This window comes from Lethenteron reissneri, chromosome 31 (genome assembly GCF_015708825.2).
Source record: "Lethenteron reissneri isolate LAM-NWPU_2019-01 chromosome 31, ASM1570882v1, whole genome shotgun sequence".
NCBI classification, from domain to species: Eukaryota; Metazoa; Chordata; class Hyperoartia; order Petromyzontiformes; family Petromyzontidae; genus Lethenteron; species Lethenteron reissneri.
In genome coordinates, this window is record NC_083809.1 from 11465625 (window position 1) to 11485997 (window position 20373).

At 50.5% G+C, this 20373-nt stretch overlaps 1 protein-coding gene across 1 annotated transcript in view; it reads left to right on the forward strand.

Annotated features, from left to right (window-relative positions):
• Positions 1-371: 371 nt before the first annotated feature.
• Positions 372-20373, forward strand: part of LOC133349855 (uncharacterized) — a 29998-nt gene continuing 9996 nt past the window's right edge. The window contains exons 1-6 of the mRNA XM_061563660.1: positions 372-981; positions 2737-2873; positions 3043-3135; positions 3942-4082; positions 4744-4975; positions 6162-6219. Coding sequence (XP_061419644.1) covers positions 657-981; positions 2737-2873; positions 3043-3135; positions 3942-4082; positions 4744-4975; positions 6162-6219 — 986 coding nt within the window. The 5' untranslated portion in view covers positions 372-656. The remainder of the gene's footprint in view (positions 982-2736; positions 2874-3042; positions 3136-3941; positions 4083-4743; positions 4976-6161; positions 6220-20373) is intronic.

Here is a 20373-nt window from a genome sequence, read left to right on the forward strand (position 1 = left end):
ATCTTCTTGGTTCTTTTGGTAAAGTCACGTAGAATAGAAATAATAAAATAATAAAAATAAAACATAATAAAATAATATAATAAAAATAAAACATAATAAAATAATATAATATAAAATATTTTATGTTTTATTTTTACTATTTTATTATTTCCATTCTACGTGACTTTACCGAAAGAACCAAGAAGATGGAATTGGTTAATATGAACTCCATTGCATATTTAATAATTGGCCGGTTTTGATTAAAGAAGGCTATCGTGGTAAAACGATGGCATTTCCATAATTATCACGGTTCGCTTCTTCAGCAACTCAGTGCGTTCACGGGCAGTACGGAGATCATATCACAGAGGTCACGAATGTGCCGCGTGTTTTAATATCTTCACGTAACACATCAGCGCGGCTCTTGCATCCACGAGATCGTCAAGGGCTAATTTTACACGCATTGTGCTGTGCCCTGGGACTTTCCAGAGTTTTGTGAGATGTTAAAAAACAAACGAACACCCGTGTCATGTAGCTTTTTTAAGCACCTGGGGCACGCTACCACCACTGTTTCCTGGACTATTTCTGGGGCTCTCTTCGCGTCGTGCCAGCGTGGGGTTTTCCCGCTGAGATGGCGATTAGCATTCTAGATTACAGAAATATCTCCCTTTTGGAAAAAAATGTTTTACCTCTGGCTACGTTGCAGCTTGAGTGTTTTCCACCTCTGCAGGAAAACTCCTCGCTCTGCATGGCAATTCCGAGGGCGGCATTTCCACCGCGCAGTCGCCTATTTAATAGTCGCCCGGCACCCGCAGGAGCCCACAGACAGAGAGCGCGTGGACTTCACTCTCTGCGGGCGACGCTCGGCCACACACGGGGCACGGGGCGAGCGAGGCCGCCTTCCAACCAAACTTCTCATCCCCCGCCGCCGTCGCACGCCTCCGGAGGAGAGGGAGAGGGGGGATCGCAGAGTCGTCTCCTTCGCTGCAAACATGTTTTGCAAAGGTAATGTTGGGTTTGTGTCGTTTATTTTAATTGAGCGATCGTGGATTGAGGTTTTTTTTTTGGGGGGGGGGGGGGGGGGGGGGTGGGGGGGGCTGTGGGGTTGGGGTACGAGCACAGTGCCACCGCCCGTGTTATAATACAGACCCACGAGCATTTTACCGTGGACCAACAGTGTGCAGTGTGGAAGTGATTTCCTGCTCTAATAAGCGTTGAGGTGGTACTCATCTCCCGTTTACAGTCCTGAGCCAGTGGTGGAATTTCCACATTCATATGGTGATGAGGGGGTGGTGGGGGGGGGGGCGAGTTTATCCATAGAACAACCGCCGTTGGCTTCCCAGCAAAGCGCTGCTTATTGTACTGATCGCGGAAGGATGATGGGTCCGAGTGAACGCCTCGTCCAGGATTTTGAACTCTGATCGCGAGCCTCTCGCCCTGCCAAGTGCGCAGCGCAATCACGAATCACAACTACGACAATTGACCGCTCGCATTGAGTCACCTTGTATCCCGCAACTCAGCACATTTAGGTCTGAGATGTGGGGAATTGTCGGAATAATAACAATCATCATCATTCTTATTTCGAAGCAAAAGTTGCTTACGATTTTGTAAACGGGTGGAAAGAGAGGGCGATAACGAGCTACAATGCAGCGCGATTGGATACTCATCGCGGTCGAGAGAGAGAGAGAGAGGAGGCATCACGCATGGGTAACACGCGCGCCCTCTCAGGCATGCGCCTGCATCGCCACGAGTCGCCCCGTGCTGCGCCGTCGCCGCAGAAGAAAATAGAACGGGCCGGTTCTAAAAGTCGGTTCAGAGTTTTTTTTTTAAAGCGAGAAGCGCGACGCGGTGGCGATGGCTGACGGACGCATCTTTTGTCAGCCGAGCGGAGCCGTGACAAACGGGGACTCAGTCGCGTCCGTCTGCATCGGCACGCCTAAATTCGTTGTAGCTCCGTCACGACTCACTCGGTTAACCAGCGATCCAGAAAACATGTCCCGTGAGAGATGAAGCCCGGTCTGGGGTGCGGTGCTGATGTTGCTGCTCGCGGACAGAACCAGGGGGGCGATGCTTGGCCCTGCCTTTAGGGCTCTTGCCTCTAATGCACAGAAATCGGTTCTTGGCTGCACTAAATGTTGCGCATTAAGAAGACCCGGGGGCAGGATGGGTGCAGAGATGAGGGCGCACGGTGCGTGAGGCTTGCGGTCTGGGGGGGGGGACCCAGCCCCTTGGCGAGGCTACCTCGCGTGGTGTGCAGGAGGTCGTGGGTTCGATCCCGACCCTGACGCCTGCTGCTGTATATTTGGAGTTTGTAGTGTTTCTCTCTCATCATCATCACGGTGGCTAGGAGATGTTAACTACCTCGCCTGCTTTACAGGAGGTCGTGGGTTCGATCCCGACCCTGACGCCTGCTGCTGTATATTTGGAGTCTGGGTATCTCTTTCTTTGGTCGCGTGGATTTTTCTCCAGGTCCTCCGGTTTTTTCCTCCACGTGTAGAAACGCGCCTTTGAGAGTATTTGCCTGCTATACATTTCCACGTGATAAGCCACTTCGTTGAGCTATCATTTTAATAGCCAGGTCGTTTCTGAAAAAGAGCTATATAGCTCAGTGGGCCTTGCCTGTTGAAATAAAACAAAATTTAGTTGTATAGCTTTTTAAAAGCGTTACGAAATTATCGTGGCTTTGTTTTGTCCGTGTCAGGAATGATGATGACGATGATGACGGAGATGATGATGACGACGATGATGATTGTCTCCTAGGTGTGAAGATCTTGCTCATCTTCGTCACTGTGAGCTGGGCAGAAAGTCTGGCGTCGAGGGCGCAATTCGACTTCTGTGATCTCAATATGCGCTTTGAGATATTCCTGTCCAGGATAACGCATATCAACACGCTCCAGGTAAATACACTCATTCTGTCGCCTCCATTGCCATTTCACGTGCAGAAACGTTTGCTGTGTGTAAACGTGTCGCGACCAAGAGACGCCGCAGTGTGCACCGAGAGAATGGTCTGGTTGTTGTTGTTGTTCTTTTTTTTTTCAAACGATACCTTTTCCCCATTATGTTCAGACAAATTGCGCAAACTATTCAAACTCTTTGGCGAAACTCAAGGGGAAGCCATTCCTGTGCCTTGCAGGAGGACAGCTGAACGACACGGCGATGGTAGGTGTTACTACACACATGAGTTGTCAACGATTGTGCAACCAAGGCTTTGCGTTTCAAACATGTGCACACACACACTAACACGTATCCGGGCATGACTACAACAACAACAATAGCAAGGTCAAAGTGACATCCTTTATTAGAAAAAAAACCCCCGCATTGTGGTGGTGCTCGTGTTAACTCCACAACCCTGAGCTTGCGCCAGGAGTCTTCACATTCGCATTGGCGGCAAGGGATGCGGGCTGGGTCTATCCAGACGACAACCACGTGTCGACTTCACCATTGTGTCAGCTCCTGGGGGGGGGGGGGGGATCATGAACCGAGTCAACCCCGAGTCACGATTTGAACTCGCGACCTTCCTATTGCGACACGCTCTGCCGATCAGCTATCTAGCCGGATATTACCCAGAGTGTACTCTGTACATATCCCATTCAATTTCGATTTAAAGCTTTCGTGACTGCAGGGATTCATCTTCTTGGTTCTTTCGGTAAAGTCACGTGACTTTACCGAAAGAACCAAGAAGATGATATCCCATTCATTTAAACACAAATAAGCTATTGGGCTCCACGCACTCATTTGGCAGAAGCGACGGTATCAGAAGGCGCTGTTGTTTCACGGAAGATACACGGCGATGCACCAGCTTTTTGCGACGTGTTCCATATTCAGTTGTGCGACTCGTGCAGACTCCGCTTACAGCGCATGGGACGCACAGGGCTGCGTCCCTTGGCATGCCCAGGGCGCGTCTGTGTTGGCCGCGTGTTTAACGATCCCCTCTTGTCGCGTGTGGCCGTGTGTCTTGAGCGCAGGAGGCGTGCTTGGCTGAAATTGTCGACGGACTCAATCACTTCAGAGACTTCTTTTTCGGCAATAATTGCTCCGAATCGTGTGACACCCTAAAAAGCATCCGGGATATCTTCCTCAACTCCAACATATTTCACCCGACCAAGGTACGCCAAGCGGGCAGCAGCAGCAGCAGACAGCGCCGTGAAAGTTGGCAGTAAGAGTGGAAACACTTTTTTTCGAAAAGTTCGTGCAAGGCAGTGCAGGGAAGGACGCAAGGCCGCGACATTGATAGCGTGCAGGAGACAATTGAAAAAACAGCACGGGCACAACCGAAAACACAACCGATACGCAACATGAAATAGTTGTACGGGACCTTTATTGTTAGTATAAAAAATGACTAAAAATAACAGTGAGGTTGATTCACCCCCACCCCCTCCCCCCTTTCTAGCAATAAGACAGGACTCGTGATGAGATGTTCCAAAACCAAATTGTTGCGTTTTATGCAAGACATCAAGTCTGCATTAATCGCACAGACTTTGTGGCAAAACATGCAAACAGACACGCTACGATAATTCTAGGACAATGCATATAATTATAATCAGAGCACGTTAGTTTGTGGGGAGAGGTGGGTGAGGGAGATGCGGGCACCAGTGGTCGAGCTTGGTGGGGTGGGGGGAGGGTAGAGTGGCCACCCTACCGAATAGCTCCAGAAGGTTGAGCAACATCGCTGTAACATTGCACCCTCCACCACCACCACCACCGCCTCCCTCCCCCCCAGCGCCACCTAACAGCACCGCGCTCTCGCCTCCCCCACGACCCCTCCAGGCGCAGAGCCCCGAGGCAGCGCGGCCACCGCCCGCGGCGCCCCCCCGGAGCCTGGAGGGCGGCCTGCTCGACTGCGGCGTCTTCCACCTGCGCCTCTACGTCGCCAACGTCCACAGGCACGCGGTGAGCCGCGGCCACGCTGGCGCGTGCCGGGGGCCAGGCGGCGTCGCCGTCGTCGCGGAGAGCGCCACTCGAACGCCCGGGGGGGTGACCCAGACGCCGCGGCGGAGGCGCAAGAAGCAGAGGGGGCGGGGGGGGAAGAAGCAGAGGAGGAGGGGGAAGAAGGAGAGGAGGGAGGGGAAGGCCACGGCGACGGGAGACGACGCCGCGGGTGTGGGTGGGGAGGCGAGGAAAGTGAGAAGGAAAACCAAGAGACAGGGGCATAGAGACGTTGAACCCACGTGGACACGGGCGAGTCCACACGTGGAGCAGAGAGCAGAGGGGGTGGGGGTCACTGAATCGAGTTTGAGCGGTGGCGCAACGGTTAGCGCACCGCGCTACGAACCCGGCGAGCCGACATTCGTTCCCAGCTCGCGGCCAACAGCAGTGAGTGACGATTGTCTGACCGGTTCTGGGCAGCCCCTAGATCGACTCGGCCTCAAATGAGTACCTGGTGCCGAAGTGTGTACACATCGTCACTAGGGAGACAAAGGCGGCGCGTGCCGTGGCGGCCTTCATAGGTGCCCGCTCATGCCACTCATCCCGACAATCTGTGAAGGCGACACGCAGAGGGTGGGGAGGGGGGGGGGCACGATATTTGTCTTTGTGTAGCAACAATTGGCTCTGGCACACAATCACTTAAAACGCAGCCCCCCCCGCCCGCCCCGCAGTCAATGAGACAATGTGAATAACCCAGGGCAGTTGTGATAACTCGCTCGTTCCTCACAGAGAGAGGCTGCGGGTCAACAAAGATGACCTGCAGGTAAAGCGCACGCGAAGTGAGGAGAAGCCGTTGCAGGGCGGCGAGACACCATCCCACTCCAGGCCGCGGGGAGAAAACAACAACAACATCAAAAAGGCGTCGCGCAGAACGATCCGCGCGGGGCCTGCACCGCAAATTCAAACAACAGCGGGCGAGAGAAGAATTGCCCCGGCAAGCAGAGGATGGCGCCTCGCAGACCAGAGAGACAAGATGCGCCTTCCAGACCAGATAGACAAGATGCGCCTTCAGACCAGATAGACAAGATGCGGCTCGCAGACCAGAGAGACAAGATGCGCCTTCAGACCAGATAGACAAGATGCGCCTCGCTACTGCTGCTTCCTGCGCTACGTACGAACCATGACGAGGTGACTCCATCCTCCTCTTTGGGGTGGGGGGGAAGGACCGTGGGGGGGAGGGCGGTGCCGTCTCCACAGCGACTCCGTGGCCGTGCGCCCCGCGCCCTCTCGCGCTGTGGCCGGAGTCCGTCCCGTCCCAGTCCTCGTCCCAGTCCTCGTCCCAGTCCGCGTGGGACGAGGAGGCGACCTGCGGGCCAGGCACCGCCGCACAACACTACGTACGCCTTGCCTTCAAGGCCAAGCCACGTATGAGCGTTATAGTTCACGTGTACGCTAGACCGCGCGCCTCTTACAACTTGAAACGGTGAACTCATTTTGAAACTCCTCTTAACATTCGGCGGCCGATTTGTAAAATGAAAAAATCCCAGCGGCGACGGCGTTGATCGTTTCCCCCCTCTGTCCCGCTCTAGCGCTTATTGCCAGTGAGCGTCCTCGGTGAGATGGGTCCAGGTGCGCTCAGAGCGTGTGGCCAGACAGCTTGGGATGGATCAACGGGCGCAGTCCAACCCGGAGACCCTGAACCCGGGCAAGGCGATCGCACGCTCCACCTTCCTTATTGGTTGTTGTTTTCTCTCTCTCCGGGTCCTCCGGTTCCTCCGGTTTGTTTGTTTTACCCCCCCCCACCCCCTCCACAATTAGACTCGACAACCCGCCTTCAGAGTCATTTGGCTGCGATACATTTCCCTGGTGATAATAAAAGCCATTGCTTCGAGCTGATATCATTCGTGATAGCCAGGCCGCTTCTGAAGAAGAAAAGGAAACAGCTCTATAGCTCACTTGGGCCTCAGCTGGTAAAATAACAAAATAGTTTAATCGTTTAGTATTCCTGACATACGGGGGTGCTCAGCCTCGGGGCAAATTGAATGCGCCTTGAACGATGGATTCCTCGTGGGGGCATGAGCCCCCCCCCTCTCGTAAGGGGGGGGGGTGGGGGGGTGGGGGGGCGGGGGGGTGGGGGGGTCTAACTCGTGACGCCATGGCCCAGCGGCGCCGCGTTCCCCCCTTGTTGCAGAGAGGTTCGCGGGTTCGAATCGGCGAGGCCGCCCCGGTCAATGCTGCCACAAAAAAACCTATTTCCGCGCCCTCCGCCACGCAGTGGCCGTTGAAGATCCGCCAATGCGTGCCGGCGTTACGCTCCAAGTTGAATAGAAAACTGAAAATATTGAGAGAAATTACAAGCGTATTAATAGCAATGTAAGTTCACCGTTTTAAATTGGAAGCCACGGTCTGTTCGGGTGTGTACCTACAATGGTAGGGAAGTATTCTCAGAGTGTTTTATCATAGTTTACTGTATAGATTTCGAAAAAAACTGTTTGGTGAATGTATTAATAACCGCTCAACTGAATGTGAGTGCAGATCGATTATTTTGCTTCTGCACTTGTACCCACTGTGTCAAATACGATGTGTTTGTTTTGTGTTATCGTGTAATGTAACCGTGATACGCGGCGTGAATGCGGACTCGTTTCCTGGGCCTGTCAGTGGTGCATGGTTGTGCTGATGTTACACTCAACCTCGGAGTTGTAGCGATTGGCATCGTGTCGCCAGGACATGACAGATCCATCGAGACCGCTCGCTGACCGGTAAACACCGCCCCGTGTTCGAGAACGGTCCGCGGAAGGAGGCATCCCAAAACTACTTCTGAGCCTCGACACGTGACCTCTTGCCGCACACGACAGGGCGGCGCTCTCCCACCTGCCCTGCTGCATCGCGACAGTCGAACTTGTCATTTGTGTGTCGGCGTTATTTAAACGGAAATTAAATTACCTACTAAACATGCGATCCAACAGTGAGTGTGAGTCTTTCTGCTGAGGTTTTTTTTGATGATTGGGTGCGATTGTGAACAACAGCCGTGTGAGACATGAGTACATATAATCGGCATAATCATTGGGTGCACTGCAGCTCAAAGACTCGGTAGTCCTACAAGGCGTGTGGTGAAGTCAGGAGAGGCAGTTCCATGTGCGGGCAGCAGAGTGAAGATGAAGAAGGGAGCTTATGTCCAGGTAGCAATGTCCTGTGCCAACTGGGGGAGGGGGGGGGGCAAGGGCTTAGCTTGGCAGGGTAGTGCATTATAATTAATCGTGTGGTACGGTCCCTTTTTGTGTTACGGTGGGTGGGGAGGGCCGTGCAGGGAGGCTAGAGAGGACATTCAGAGGGGGCAGGTTTGGATGAGGCGTGACAGAGGGAGCTCGGTAAGTAAATCATCAAGCGGCACGACGAGTCATGGATGGCTCAGTTGACGGCGTGTGTCTGTAGTGGCGTTCGGGGCTCATTCTCCAAAAGCGGCGATCGCGAGGGCTCGCTGGTGCAACGGGTGCCAGGTTTGGCAACGCCACAATCATCTCCCCCACGTTGCTTTGCAGAGCGGTTGCTAGGCTCGCGGAGCAGTCTCAGACCCATTCCAAAGGTCGGGTTTCTCGCGAGTTTTTTCTGCTCTCTCTCTTCCTCCGGCGCAGCAGATCTGCGAACTCGGCGTGTCCGACGCCCCCGGCTAATTTGATGGCAGGTGAAAGTTTCGCGAAGCTAAAGGATCCTAAATGTCGATGTAAAGCTTTCGTGACTGCAGGGATTCATATTCCTGGTTCTTTCGGTAAAGTCACGTAGAAGATAAAAAAATTAAACAATACAATTATCACGACGTTTCGATTGCAACACAAGCAATCATCATCAGGTGTGAAAACCACAGCAAGAATATTTGAAAGGATCCTGGCGGCAGAGCCGTGCTCGACAGCAAGGACAGAAAAACAAACGCAAACGCAAGAGGGAACATTGACAGACGACGTAGATATCTTTAAATAGACGGATACGTTTAATGCAAATCTGTCCAGTGCATGTAAGCAAAACAAAAACCTCGCTTATCCCGAGTAAATCAAACCCTGAGAGGGTTCCAATGAGTAAGCACGACTATCCACAATATGAAGAAAGGAATGGTGATGGCCCAGATTAGATTAATGTCAATAGTTTAGTTTATTCAGAGTAACACGTTCATGTGTTTTTTTTGTGGGTTTTGATTTGCATCAATGCCACAACAAAGCATCCGTTAAGTTTCGAAACCAGTCACGAGTTGCGTCACTTGCATTCTCCACAAAGGAGTGTTACGTTTACACATTCCTGCAGAGGGAGCTGGTAGGAACGTTGGGCTGCTCGGTCAATGGCCAGGGTCAACGGCGGCGTGGTGTATTCCGCAAATATGCCCGACTGTGAGGGTGGGCACAAGCCGGCGTGAGTAGGTCAAACGTTGAGTTTTATAATGGCACCATGGGGTGACCAGCCCCTCCCCACCCAGCCCCACCCTCCCCACCCAGCCTCTCCCCACCCTCCCCACCCAGCCTCTCCCCACCCTCCCCACCCAGCCCCTTTCCACCCTCCCCACCCACCCAGCCCGTCTCTCCCCACCCAGCCCCTCCCTGCACGACGGACGGACGGACACAATAATCCTCTGTGGGCTGGTGTAACCAGGAGGTTCCTACCAGCATAACATCATACTAGTTCTGGGTCGAACCCATACATTACAGCGAGAATCCTTACGTATCAAGTCACTTCATCAGCATTGGTTCAGATTCTGAATCTTTATTGAGACTGCAGGAGGAATCCGATGAGCTACAAAGCGCTTTGTCACAGGTGTCCAGCAGGGGCGGGTCTGAACGTTGCAGCAACAAACAGCGCAGCAGCAGCAGCACGACACGAGTGCAGAGTGTATAGAAGCTGAGCAGTTCACTAAGTTTAAATACAAATAAATAAAGTATATGAGTACATAATGGGGCCTTTCTTGCAATTATCAAATATAAGAATAGGTTTTACCCTTTTTGGCAATAAAACGGCTATGTTAAGACGTTTCAACACCAAACGGAAACCTTTTGCAAGGAATCATGGCTGCATTAACCACACAAACTTGTGGTGAACATGCAAACAAAAACACACTCTCTGGTAATATATATAATATATGTCTTTGGTGTTTTAACATCTTAACACCAGTTGTATTGCCAGAAAGGGTAAAACCAATTCTTATATATGAATACAAATGGCATAAGTACATCAATTCCTTCAAATTTTTCAACACCAAATGTAAACTTGGCCAAGGCAGCAAAACAACAACAACAGTCCCAGACAACAGCAAGACAACAACACAGCCCCTGAATAACATTGCAAATTAAAGTAAACCTATCAATACATGGGTAAGAATCAAAGTTACAAATCACAGATGTGGTTGTACCCAGTACTAATCTTCTACTTCAGATTATTGTTGAAGGAAGATTTACGATGTTTAGGGGATGAAACAAGGTTGTTTTTGTTGTTCAAAAACGTTGGTGCTGCAACGGCAAAGGTTTTGTCACCTATTCTTGTTCTTGGGATAGTTTAAAGTCAATTAGATGGACGTCTTGGGATTCTCGAGTTTGACAATGGTGTTAATGAAGTAGCTAAGCAGAGCGCAGATTTTTACCAGTCGGGATGTTATCTCTGAACAGGGCCCACTGCAGATGTATTTCTTGCATCAGGTGACGGTTCAGGAAAGCCTGACTCTGCTGGCGAGACACTGAATGTAGGAAATGTTCCCGAGTTCTGCTTTTGTTGAACCGGCGCTGCCGAAATCAATTAACTCCAAGAAGGCGATGCGGCCGATGGGATGTGTACAACTCACTTGTCATGGGGTTGTTCTTTATAGAAAAACAAAACCGCTCGTTTTGTCCACGTCATCATCATCATCGTGTGAATGCCCCCACGTCATCATCATCGTCATCGTGTGCATGCCCCCACGTCATCATCATCGTCATCGTGTGCATGCCCCCACGTCATCATCATCGTCATCGTGTGCATGATCCCACGTGATCATCATCATCGTGTGCATGCCCCCACGTCATCATCATCATCGTGTGCATGATCCCACGTGATCATCATCATCGTGTGCATGATCCCACGTGATCATCATCATCGTGTGCATGTCCCCACGTCATCATCGTCATCATCATCGTGTGCATGTCTCCACGTCATCATCATCGTGTGCATGCCCCTCGGGTCGTCGCAGTCCCCACGAGCCGCCACCAGGCAATCCTATCCCGCGGCAGCCGCCACGCTGCCGGCAAGCCATGGCCGAGGTGTTGCAGATCGAACCTCGACCGCGCGTGTCCACGCCAGCCGTGGACGATCGCGTGCAGGACTCTGGCGGGATCTGTCGATGCGTACGCTCGGGCAACGCGTCCGAAGAGTCGAAGTCTTGTTAACACGCGGTGGGCTTTCGCGACCAATAGTATCCATAATTGAGGTTTTTTTTATTTTCTTGGGTTAGATCGCGTAACTATAAATGTGTCATATTCTTGGTTCTTTCGGTAAAGTCACGTAGAAGGGAAATAATAAAATAATATTAATATAAAACAATAAAAATTCTCACGACGTTTGGACTGCAACACAAGCAATCATCATCAGGTGTGAAATCCACAGCAAGAAAATTTGCTGTGGATTTCACACCTGATGATCATTGCTTGTGTTGCAGTCGAAACGTCGTGAGAATTTGTATTTTTTATATTTGTATTATTTTATTATTTCCCTTCTACGTGACTTTACCGAAAGAACCAAGAATATGAATCCCTGCAGTCACGAAAGCTTTAAATAAAAATATAAATGCGTCGTTAAACCGGTCACCACCCGACGCAACCAATTAGGAAGGTTTGTCATGTGAACAAAACATTCCAATTCGTTGCAAGTACAGCACACCGTAAGATGTCAATGTTGTTGGTGTACTCTCCAACACACCGGTGTGCTGCTGTACTCGTGACGAATTGGCAAGTTTTGTTTACGTGACGAACCTTACGATACTCGCCTTTTGCCGTCCAAGGACGGGTGCATTGAAGTTAATCTGAAACTTGCAAACGAAAAGCAGACCGCGACGTGATATCCATTGCATGGATGCGTGTGTGCAGTTTGTAAGGGCGCGGTGACAAAGACCTATTTCAGTGAAAGGTTATAATCCCTGGTTCATCATGACGTCCTTTTTACTTCGATGTCTCAACAGCGTTACGGAGATCACGTGACGTGAGGGTTGTGAGTTGACGCCGAGGAGGGTGGAGGAGGCGCCTCGCCCCCCCCCATGTGGAGTGACGTCAGCCGCTAATTATTAATAATGGCGGGGGCGGTCCATTTGGAGGACGTCATCTTTTAATGGTGATTAATTAGGGGGCTGTTCGCTGTGAAGTGACGTCACCTGCTCATGATTATTAATGAGGGGGGCTGGTCGACGTGGAGTGACGTCACGAGCGTTGCACACAGACATTTTTGGCTCATTATATTAGGTAATAATAATGGGGGGGGTCCATTTGGAGGATGTCACCTGCTCATGATTATTAGTGAGGGGGGGGGGGCTGGTCGATGTGGAGTGACGTCACGAGCGTTAAGGACAGACATTCCTGGGTGATTACACTGATCAACAAAAAACACATTTTTTCTGGCCTGGACTTTTGCAGCTGTTTAAGACTAATTCAGGGTGCTGATTCCAAATCTGATCTCAGATTTGCTCTATCACATTTCATTTTTATGCTATCGGCATACCCCATTTTCATTGATTTTACCCGAAATTAATTCTGTCACATATGATTGCAAGTTGTTGCGAGTCAGTGACTGCTTTAATGTTAAAATATGGTGCTGTATTTTTAGGATAGTGTGTTTATAATATCCGTTTATGTAGATATCTACGTTTATTTAACATTTTTCTTCTGCAGTTTTTATTGAAAATGCAATATTTGATATCTCAAAAACCTGATGTGATAGACAAAAACTGATGCCAGATTTGGAATCAGTACCCCAAAATTACATTAAAACCGTTGGAATACCTCGTGCCAGAAAAAGTGTGTTGACCAGTGGTATAGTCGGTATTGGCTGCGTCGACTGGTGGCGGGTTTAACGCCGCATGGATACAATTACGCGATCTAACTCGTGAAAGAAAAAACCCTCTCCTATGGAGCCGAAAGTCTTCTGGCTCTGACCGTTTCATGCCGCTGCCGAGCATCCCGTGCGGAGATCGGAACTGGTGACGCGTTCACTGAAGTGGACGCGGAGTGTCCCTGGCCGGCACCACCGGTCGAAGGCAGCCAGCTTCGTGCTCAGGGACGCCGTCATTGACCGCGTCTCTGGGCCCTACGGGAGTACGGGGAGGACGTGTGCAGTATTGTCCACGTGGAGGGGCGGACAAGTGGATGGGGCGATCTGTGCGCCTATTAAAACTAAACATGTATTTTTTTATTTTACCAGGCAATGCCCAGCACTGAGCTATATAGCGCTCTTTGAGATGCGACCTGGCGATCGGAAATGATAGCCCCACGAAGTGGCTTATCGCGTGGAAATGTATAGCAGCAGCGAAATTACTCCAAACGCGTCGTGATGTTGATTCTAAATGTGAAGGCACAAACTGGAGTGCCCGGAGAAACATCCAAGCGACCGCGGGGAGAGAGAGAGAGACACGCAAACTGCACATATACAGCGGGCGTCACGGTCGGGATCGAACCCACAACCTCCTGTATACCAGGCGAGGTAGTTAACATCTCCTAGCCACCGTGATGATGATGATGAGAGAGAGACACGCAAACTGCACATATACAGCGGGCGTCACGGTCGGGATCGAACCCACGACCTCCTGTATACCAGGCGAGGTAGTTAACATCTTCTAGCCACCGTGATGATGATGATGAGAGAGAGACGCAAACTCCACATATACAGCGGGCGTCACGGTCGGGATCGAACCCACAACCTCCTGTATACCAGGCGAGGTAGTTAACATCTCCTAGCCACCGTGATGATGATGATGAGAGAGAGACACGCAAACTCCACATATACAGCGGGCGTCACGGTCGGGATCGAACCCACGACCTCCTGTATACCAGGCGATGTAGTTAAAATCTCCTAGCCACCGTGATGATGATGAGAGAGAGAGAGACACGCAAACTCCACATATACAGCAGGCGTTCGGGTCGAGATCGAACCCACGACCACCTGTATACCAGGCGAGGTAGTTAACATCTCCTAGCCACCGTGATGATGATGAGAGAGAGACACGCAAACTCCAAATATACAGTAGCGGGCGTCACGGTCGGGATCGAATCCACGACCTCCTGAAAAACAGGTGAGGGAGTTGATGGGAGCGTGGTCTTGGTCTCTTCTCTGTGAACATACAACCACAAGCATTGAGCATCACGCGATGTTTGTCGCATCCTCAGAGTTGTGCATCTGGGGTGCGCTCGTGAACTCCCACGCTCCTCCCGCGATGATGTAATCCGCTGGAACTTTCCTATTCCTTGGTAGGACAAAACTACGTTGAGCATTTCCCGCGAACATTATCATTGGCATCAAGAAGTAATTCGTGGGAGCTAAATGTAAACGTTTATTTATTTCTCGTTGGTAAATAATGTTGGGGTCTGCGGCCTCCCACCCACGGCCCTCCCCACCCTCATCCCCCGACGCCTCCGAGGCCTCCAAAAATAATAGCAGGACGCGCCGCAAGGCAGAAAACATGTAAATAAGTTGACCTTTCAACATACGATGCTTCGGATTTGCATCGTGATAAATTACTCAACCAGTGTCACCTACGACCTGGCCTTCCCGCCGTGACTCAGTCCTTCCCAGGCAACGCACGCCACGCGGGGCACAGTTGGGGCCACAGCTGCAAGAGGCGGTCTTTATCCAGTGGACGCAATGATGCTCCCAAACGGCGATGCTCCCAAATTGTAGTTATCCCCTTCCTGCCTCTGCTGCTGCTGCTGCTGATCGTGCGCACACCTCTGAGTGGTGATTTCTATTCGTTTTCCGGCCTGGACGCATTTTCCTGTGTCCATGGGTTTTCCATAATTCATAGGCACTGTCGGTTTGTCTCTCCGCCGTTATCACCGAACGTAAATCTTCAACACCGTTCCGTAGCGGTCAGCGCACCGCGCTATGAACCTGACAACCCGGGTTCGTTTCCCGCTCACGGTCAACACCAGTGACGATTGTCTCAACCGAACCTGGGCCTCCCCTAGGTCGACTCAGCCTCCAATGAGTACCTGGTGCGATGTGTAAACATCGCCACTAAGGAGACAAAGGCGGCCGGGCGTGGTATTGGCCACCCACCCCCTCGTGTTCGGTGCCGGCCTTCATAGGTGCTCGCTAACAGCACTGGCCCCTACAGTGTGTTAAGTCTATACGGGGAATCTTTGTCTTTGGTGGTTGTGGTGGTGGTGGTGGTGTTGGTTGAACACAGTGTGGTGGTGGTGGTGGTTGAACACAGTGTGGTGGTGGCGGCGGCTGTTGAACACAGCGTGGATGAGACAAAAGCAGGCAGCGTCTGCTAGATCCGAGTTGTCCACGTGGGAGACGGAATCAACAATGAGTCACGTTCAGGAGAACAGTAACTACGGTGGCCCACCAACATCGGAGTGAATCGCCGAGTGGCGGCTCTCGTGCTGGTGTGTGCGTGGCGTTCGCAGAGCCGCGTGTCATGGGCTGCTACGGTCCTAGAATTCGAGTAAATCGCTCCACGCATCACGTGCTGTGAAACATATTAAATCTGTCATCTCGCCGCACATGCAAATGTATCGAAACGTGCGATGGGCTGATTGACTCATTATGCAAATCACGGCAGCACCGCTATTAGTCAGCCTGACCTGATTGGGTTCGAAATAATAAAAGGCATTTTTTTCGTACATTTCGGAAATGCGTTTCATGTGAGCGCTTTGGTATTTCGCTTCAAGTATAAATATATAATACAACACAGATATAATGTTGATCGTAAATATAATCAGTCGGCGCTTTCTGCCGGCTTTCAAAGTCGTTGTTTTGCTCAAACTGAGTTCATTTTACGTCGCGGAATCGACGACCAATTGTAAGAACGTATCGAGCGATTTTTGTTTTAATCTGGATACCCAAATACAGTCCCAGAAATGCGATCTGACCATTAAAATGCGACATTAACTTGCCCTAACTTGCCCCCCAAGTTTATTTCGCATTTTATCGTATTGCGTTTGTGGGTTTCTGTTCTTTGTACGTCCAGTATGAATGAAGATTAGGTGAAAGTTCTCCCTATAACGATTTAAAACTAAACTTTATATATTTTTTAATTTTACATGATAAGGCCCACCACTGAGCTATGTAACGCTTTATCAGAAGTGACCCAGCCACAAATGAGAGCTCAACAAAGTGGCTTAGCACGTGGACATTTAGAGCAGTAGCCAAATACTCGAAACGCGTGGTGATGTCGATTCTAAATGTGGAGGGGAAAAAAAACGGAGGACCCGGAGAAAAATCCACGCGGTTCCGGGGAGAGAGAGAGAGACACGCAAACTAAAAATATACAGCAGCAGGCGTTAGGGTCGAGATCGAACCCACGACCTCCTGTACACCAGGCCAGGTAGTTAACATCTCCTAGCCACCGTGATGATGAGAGAGAGAGAGAGACACGCAAACTCCAAATATACAGCGGCAGGCGTTAGGGTCGAGATCGAACCCACGACCTCCTGTACACCAGGCCAGGTAGTTAACATCTCCTAGCCACCGTGATGATGAGAGAGAGAGAGAGAGACACGCAAACTCCAAATATACAGCAGCAGGCGTTAGGGTCGAGATCGAACCCACGACCTCCTGTAAACAAAGCGAGGTAGTTAACATCTCCTAGCCACCGTGGCGCCCCAATACCATGGACCAGCCCGGCAATAAGCATTGCGATCTTGACAACTTCACAATCGCTTAGCATAGTAATGATCGTGTTCTATATATATACTTTTTTTAAAGCAGTATATAACAAAATACGATATCTATTTTAAATACCATTTAATGAGCAACGTAATTTTGCAAAACGGACCACGCGATAACTGTGACGCTTTTACATCGTACTGATGGTATATCGACTCTTGGGTATTAACGGCTACTCGTATAAGCGCTCGCGCGGATGAGTGCCCGTTGCCGTCACGTCTCAATCTCTAAGCGGCTCAATGCGGACTCGACAGCGGCGTGACACTTGAACCGTGGGGGGTGACGCAACACCCAGCAGGGCGAGCGCAACGCGACGAGTTCGCGTCTTGAACTGCGGAACGTGCCGCAGCTTTTACCGCAGACAGAATCGCGACTCACAATTTTTTTTTTCTCGTAGCCGCCTAATGAATGATCCGACCAGACGTGTGTCGTTAAGACCCTCCACCACCCGACAAACAAGTTAGATAGTCACGGGTGTACAAGGGGCTTGTTTAAAGCAACAATCATGCCAAATGGTTCAGCTCACCCATGCGAGAATTCACCCCCCCCCCCCCCCCCCCCCGATGAGGCTTGGAGAGCTGAATGGAGTTCTAAATAACTCACAAACACCTTGTGTTGTGAAAGACCCAACGCAGAACATCCCTCCCTGGGTTTGATCTTCCACGAAGCTCATGGTCCACCCCGAACCGCATCCACTGCACAAACCATGGCAGCAGATGCTGGTACCTGATGGTGCACAAATGGAAAACTTGAAAACTCTCCAGCAGTATCCGACTGTGGTCATCCGGAACAGGCCGCACAGCGTGTGACGACGCAGTGCCCCGATCCACAAATACGAAGGAGACGTCGCGGTGGTAAAACACTGCGCTGGCTTGACCGCCTGAAATGTGAAATCGTAGTTGATACTCTGCATCGATACACCAGCCGAACGACAAGATGAAACGAAACCAGCAACAACAACAAGGAGCTCACTCACCGGCGAACGTTCGAGAGCTATTCTCACAACAGAGTTGAGCACCAATTCGATTGGCGACGTTTCGCTTGAAAAAAATCAAACGTCAACCACCACCATCATCATCATAACGAGATTCCAGGAAGTCAGACTAACAAGGCAGGCTGTGTCTGTGGTGAAAATTGTTTAGTGGCCTAACCCAACATAATAAAGAATCGTTACTAAATTAAACGAGAGCATATAACGTAGTCGGGCAAGAGACAATTCAACTGGGGAAGTCCGTCGTTTAAGTTGATTTGTTACACGGATTGATCCTGCGTACTTACCGCTGCCGTTTAACAGAGATCATGTGTGTACGTATGTTGAACTTCTTTCGCACCGTACGTAGCCACCCGTGCTAATCAGAAAGGACAACAGACTAGCAAAATGAATCTAGTCGGTTAACGTTTCGGGCAATGACCCCTGTCCAGAATAGTGGCATCTGTTATCGAGCAGTGTTGAAAGCGAATTGGGCGGGCTGAATAATCGTGACACTCCACAGCCCCATGACGCGGACATTCGCTCTCTCTCACATCGCTCGCGAGTGAGGCTGCAGCGTACAGGGAGGAGGGCGGTGACACATGCACACGTGGGCCGAGTGGCGACTTCATCAGCTCAGGGGGTGCAGCGATCGGTCAGGAGGGGCCCCAATGTTTGATGTGTCTCTTCGCACGGTCGCACCCAGGCTCTTGTTGTATATCGCTGCTGCCTCTTTGCCTAATCAAATCGTCGTTACACTCATGCACGGTCTCCAGTATTTCATGCTGTTGGGGCACTCCGTCTTCGCAAAATGCAGCCACGACAGCTCCTTTGCACCTCTTTGTAATATTAAGTTACTGCTCCTTGAGAATCGGTTTTTCCATTTTTTTCTGGCAACAAAACAGCTGTGTTAAGATGTTAAAACACCAAACTGGAACCTTTTACAAGGAATCATGTCTGCATTAACCACAATGCTTGTGATCAGAATGCAAATAAAAAACGTACTCTGATAATAAATGCATTGTCCTTGAAACTGATTGGTCCACACCAGAGACAGCTTTCTCTGGTTTCAAAGACGATGCATAAATGATCAGAGTACGCTATTTTGGGGTTTGCATTCTGACCACAAGTATTGTGGTTAATGCAGACATGATTCCTTGTAAAAGGTTTCAGTTTGGTGTTTTAACATCTTAACACAGCTGTTTTGTTGCCAGAAAAAAGGGGAAAACCTATTCTCATATGTTGCTACTGGCAAAGGAGGTCCCATGATGTTACTGCTTCTTATTAAATTAAAATAAAACGTGGAACGTAAATTAAAGCATTTTCATGAAAACTAATTTTCAACCGCGTTTTAAACTCGTCTGTTGCTCTTTCACAACTGTTGTTGAAATCAAATCTCAGGGTGATTGTCAAGGGGGTACCCCAACTCGTAGCTGTGGCCACCAGGGGGGAGGGGGCGGGTGGGGCAAGGCACCCCCTGCCCCACGCTTCGCTACGCCACTGCGAGCATGGGCACTGGAGTGCTCCAGTCGGCAAACTGACCCCGTGCATAACGCAGATGCTAAAAACTCAAAGTTTTATTTTATTTTAACCAGGTAAGGCTCAACATTGAGCTGTCTAGCTCTTTTTCAGAAGCGACCTGGCTATTACAAACAATGATAGCTCAGCCAAGTGGCTTATCACGTGGACATTTATAGCAGCGACGTTACTTCAAACGGATGTTGATTCTAAACGTCGAGGGGAAAAACCGGAGGAGCCGGAGAAAAATCCACGCGACCACGGGGAGAGCACGAAAACTATAAATATACAGCAGCAGGCGTCAGGGTCGGGATCAAACCCACGACCTCCTGCATACCAAGCGAGGTAGTTAACATCTCGCCACCGTGACACTCCAGGCTGCCACGGGGCCACACTTTCAACAGAGGGCAACACACATCGCAGTCCTCCGTCGTCTTTAAGCCTCAGCGTCACCACGAGCTGCTGACGCTTTCTCAGAGTAATCGCCACGAGAGCGAAGCGGGCACGGGGAGGCGCTCGCCCCAAGGGGTGGACTGACAAGAGGGCTGCGTGCCTGCTGCACGTACGGACGCACAGCGCGACGCGTTGCCATCACGATCATCAGCGTTGTCATTATCACCCCCCTTTGGGACTCGCACGCCATCAATGATCACACGAATTGAAATGGGCTGTTCAACACAATGACAAAGAGCTGAAGAGCTCTGATAAGCAGCTCTAATTAAAGCAATCCTACGACCCGTATCGAACAGAGTGGCTCCCTTGCCCTATAGACATCGTAGCAATTCATCAGCATTGTGGGCATTAAGCAATCCGGGCTTGCTCATGAGACACTGAATGTGGAAACCGCTGCAGAATGTTTCTTCTCGATTTGAATCAATCCTTCTGAAAGTATCCACTCCCGTGTGGCCGATGGCGACTCGAGAAAAAAAAAGAGTAAATTCCTGTGGAGCAACAGATGTGTGCCGGTGGTGAATTGTCGGTTTATAACTTTATTTTTTATGCAACAGCATGCCAGGGGGACGGTTTGAATGGGCGAATATCAGCGCTGCCCTCCCTGTGTACAGGACGCAGGGTGTCAGACGCGCCCTGCTGCGAACCGCGAGCAGTGGCGCGGCGCAGCTTGCTGCTTGTACCCGCTGCGGTTAAAATAAAAAGTAAAG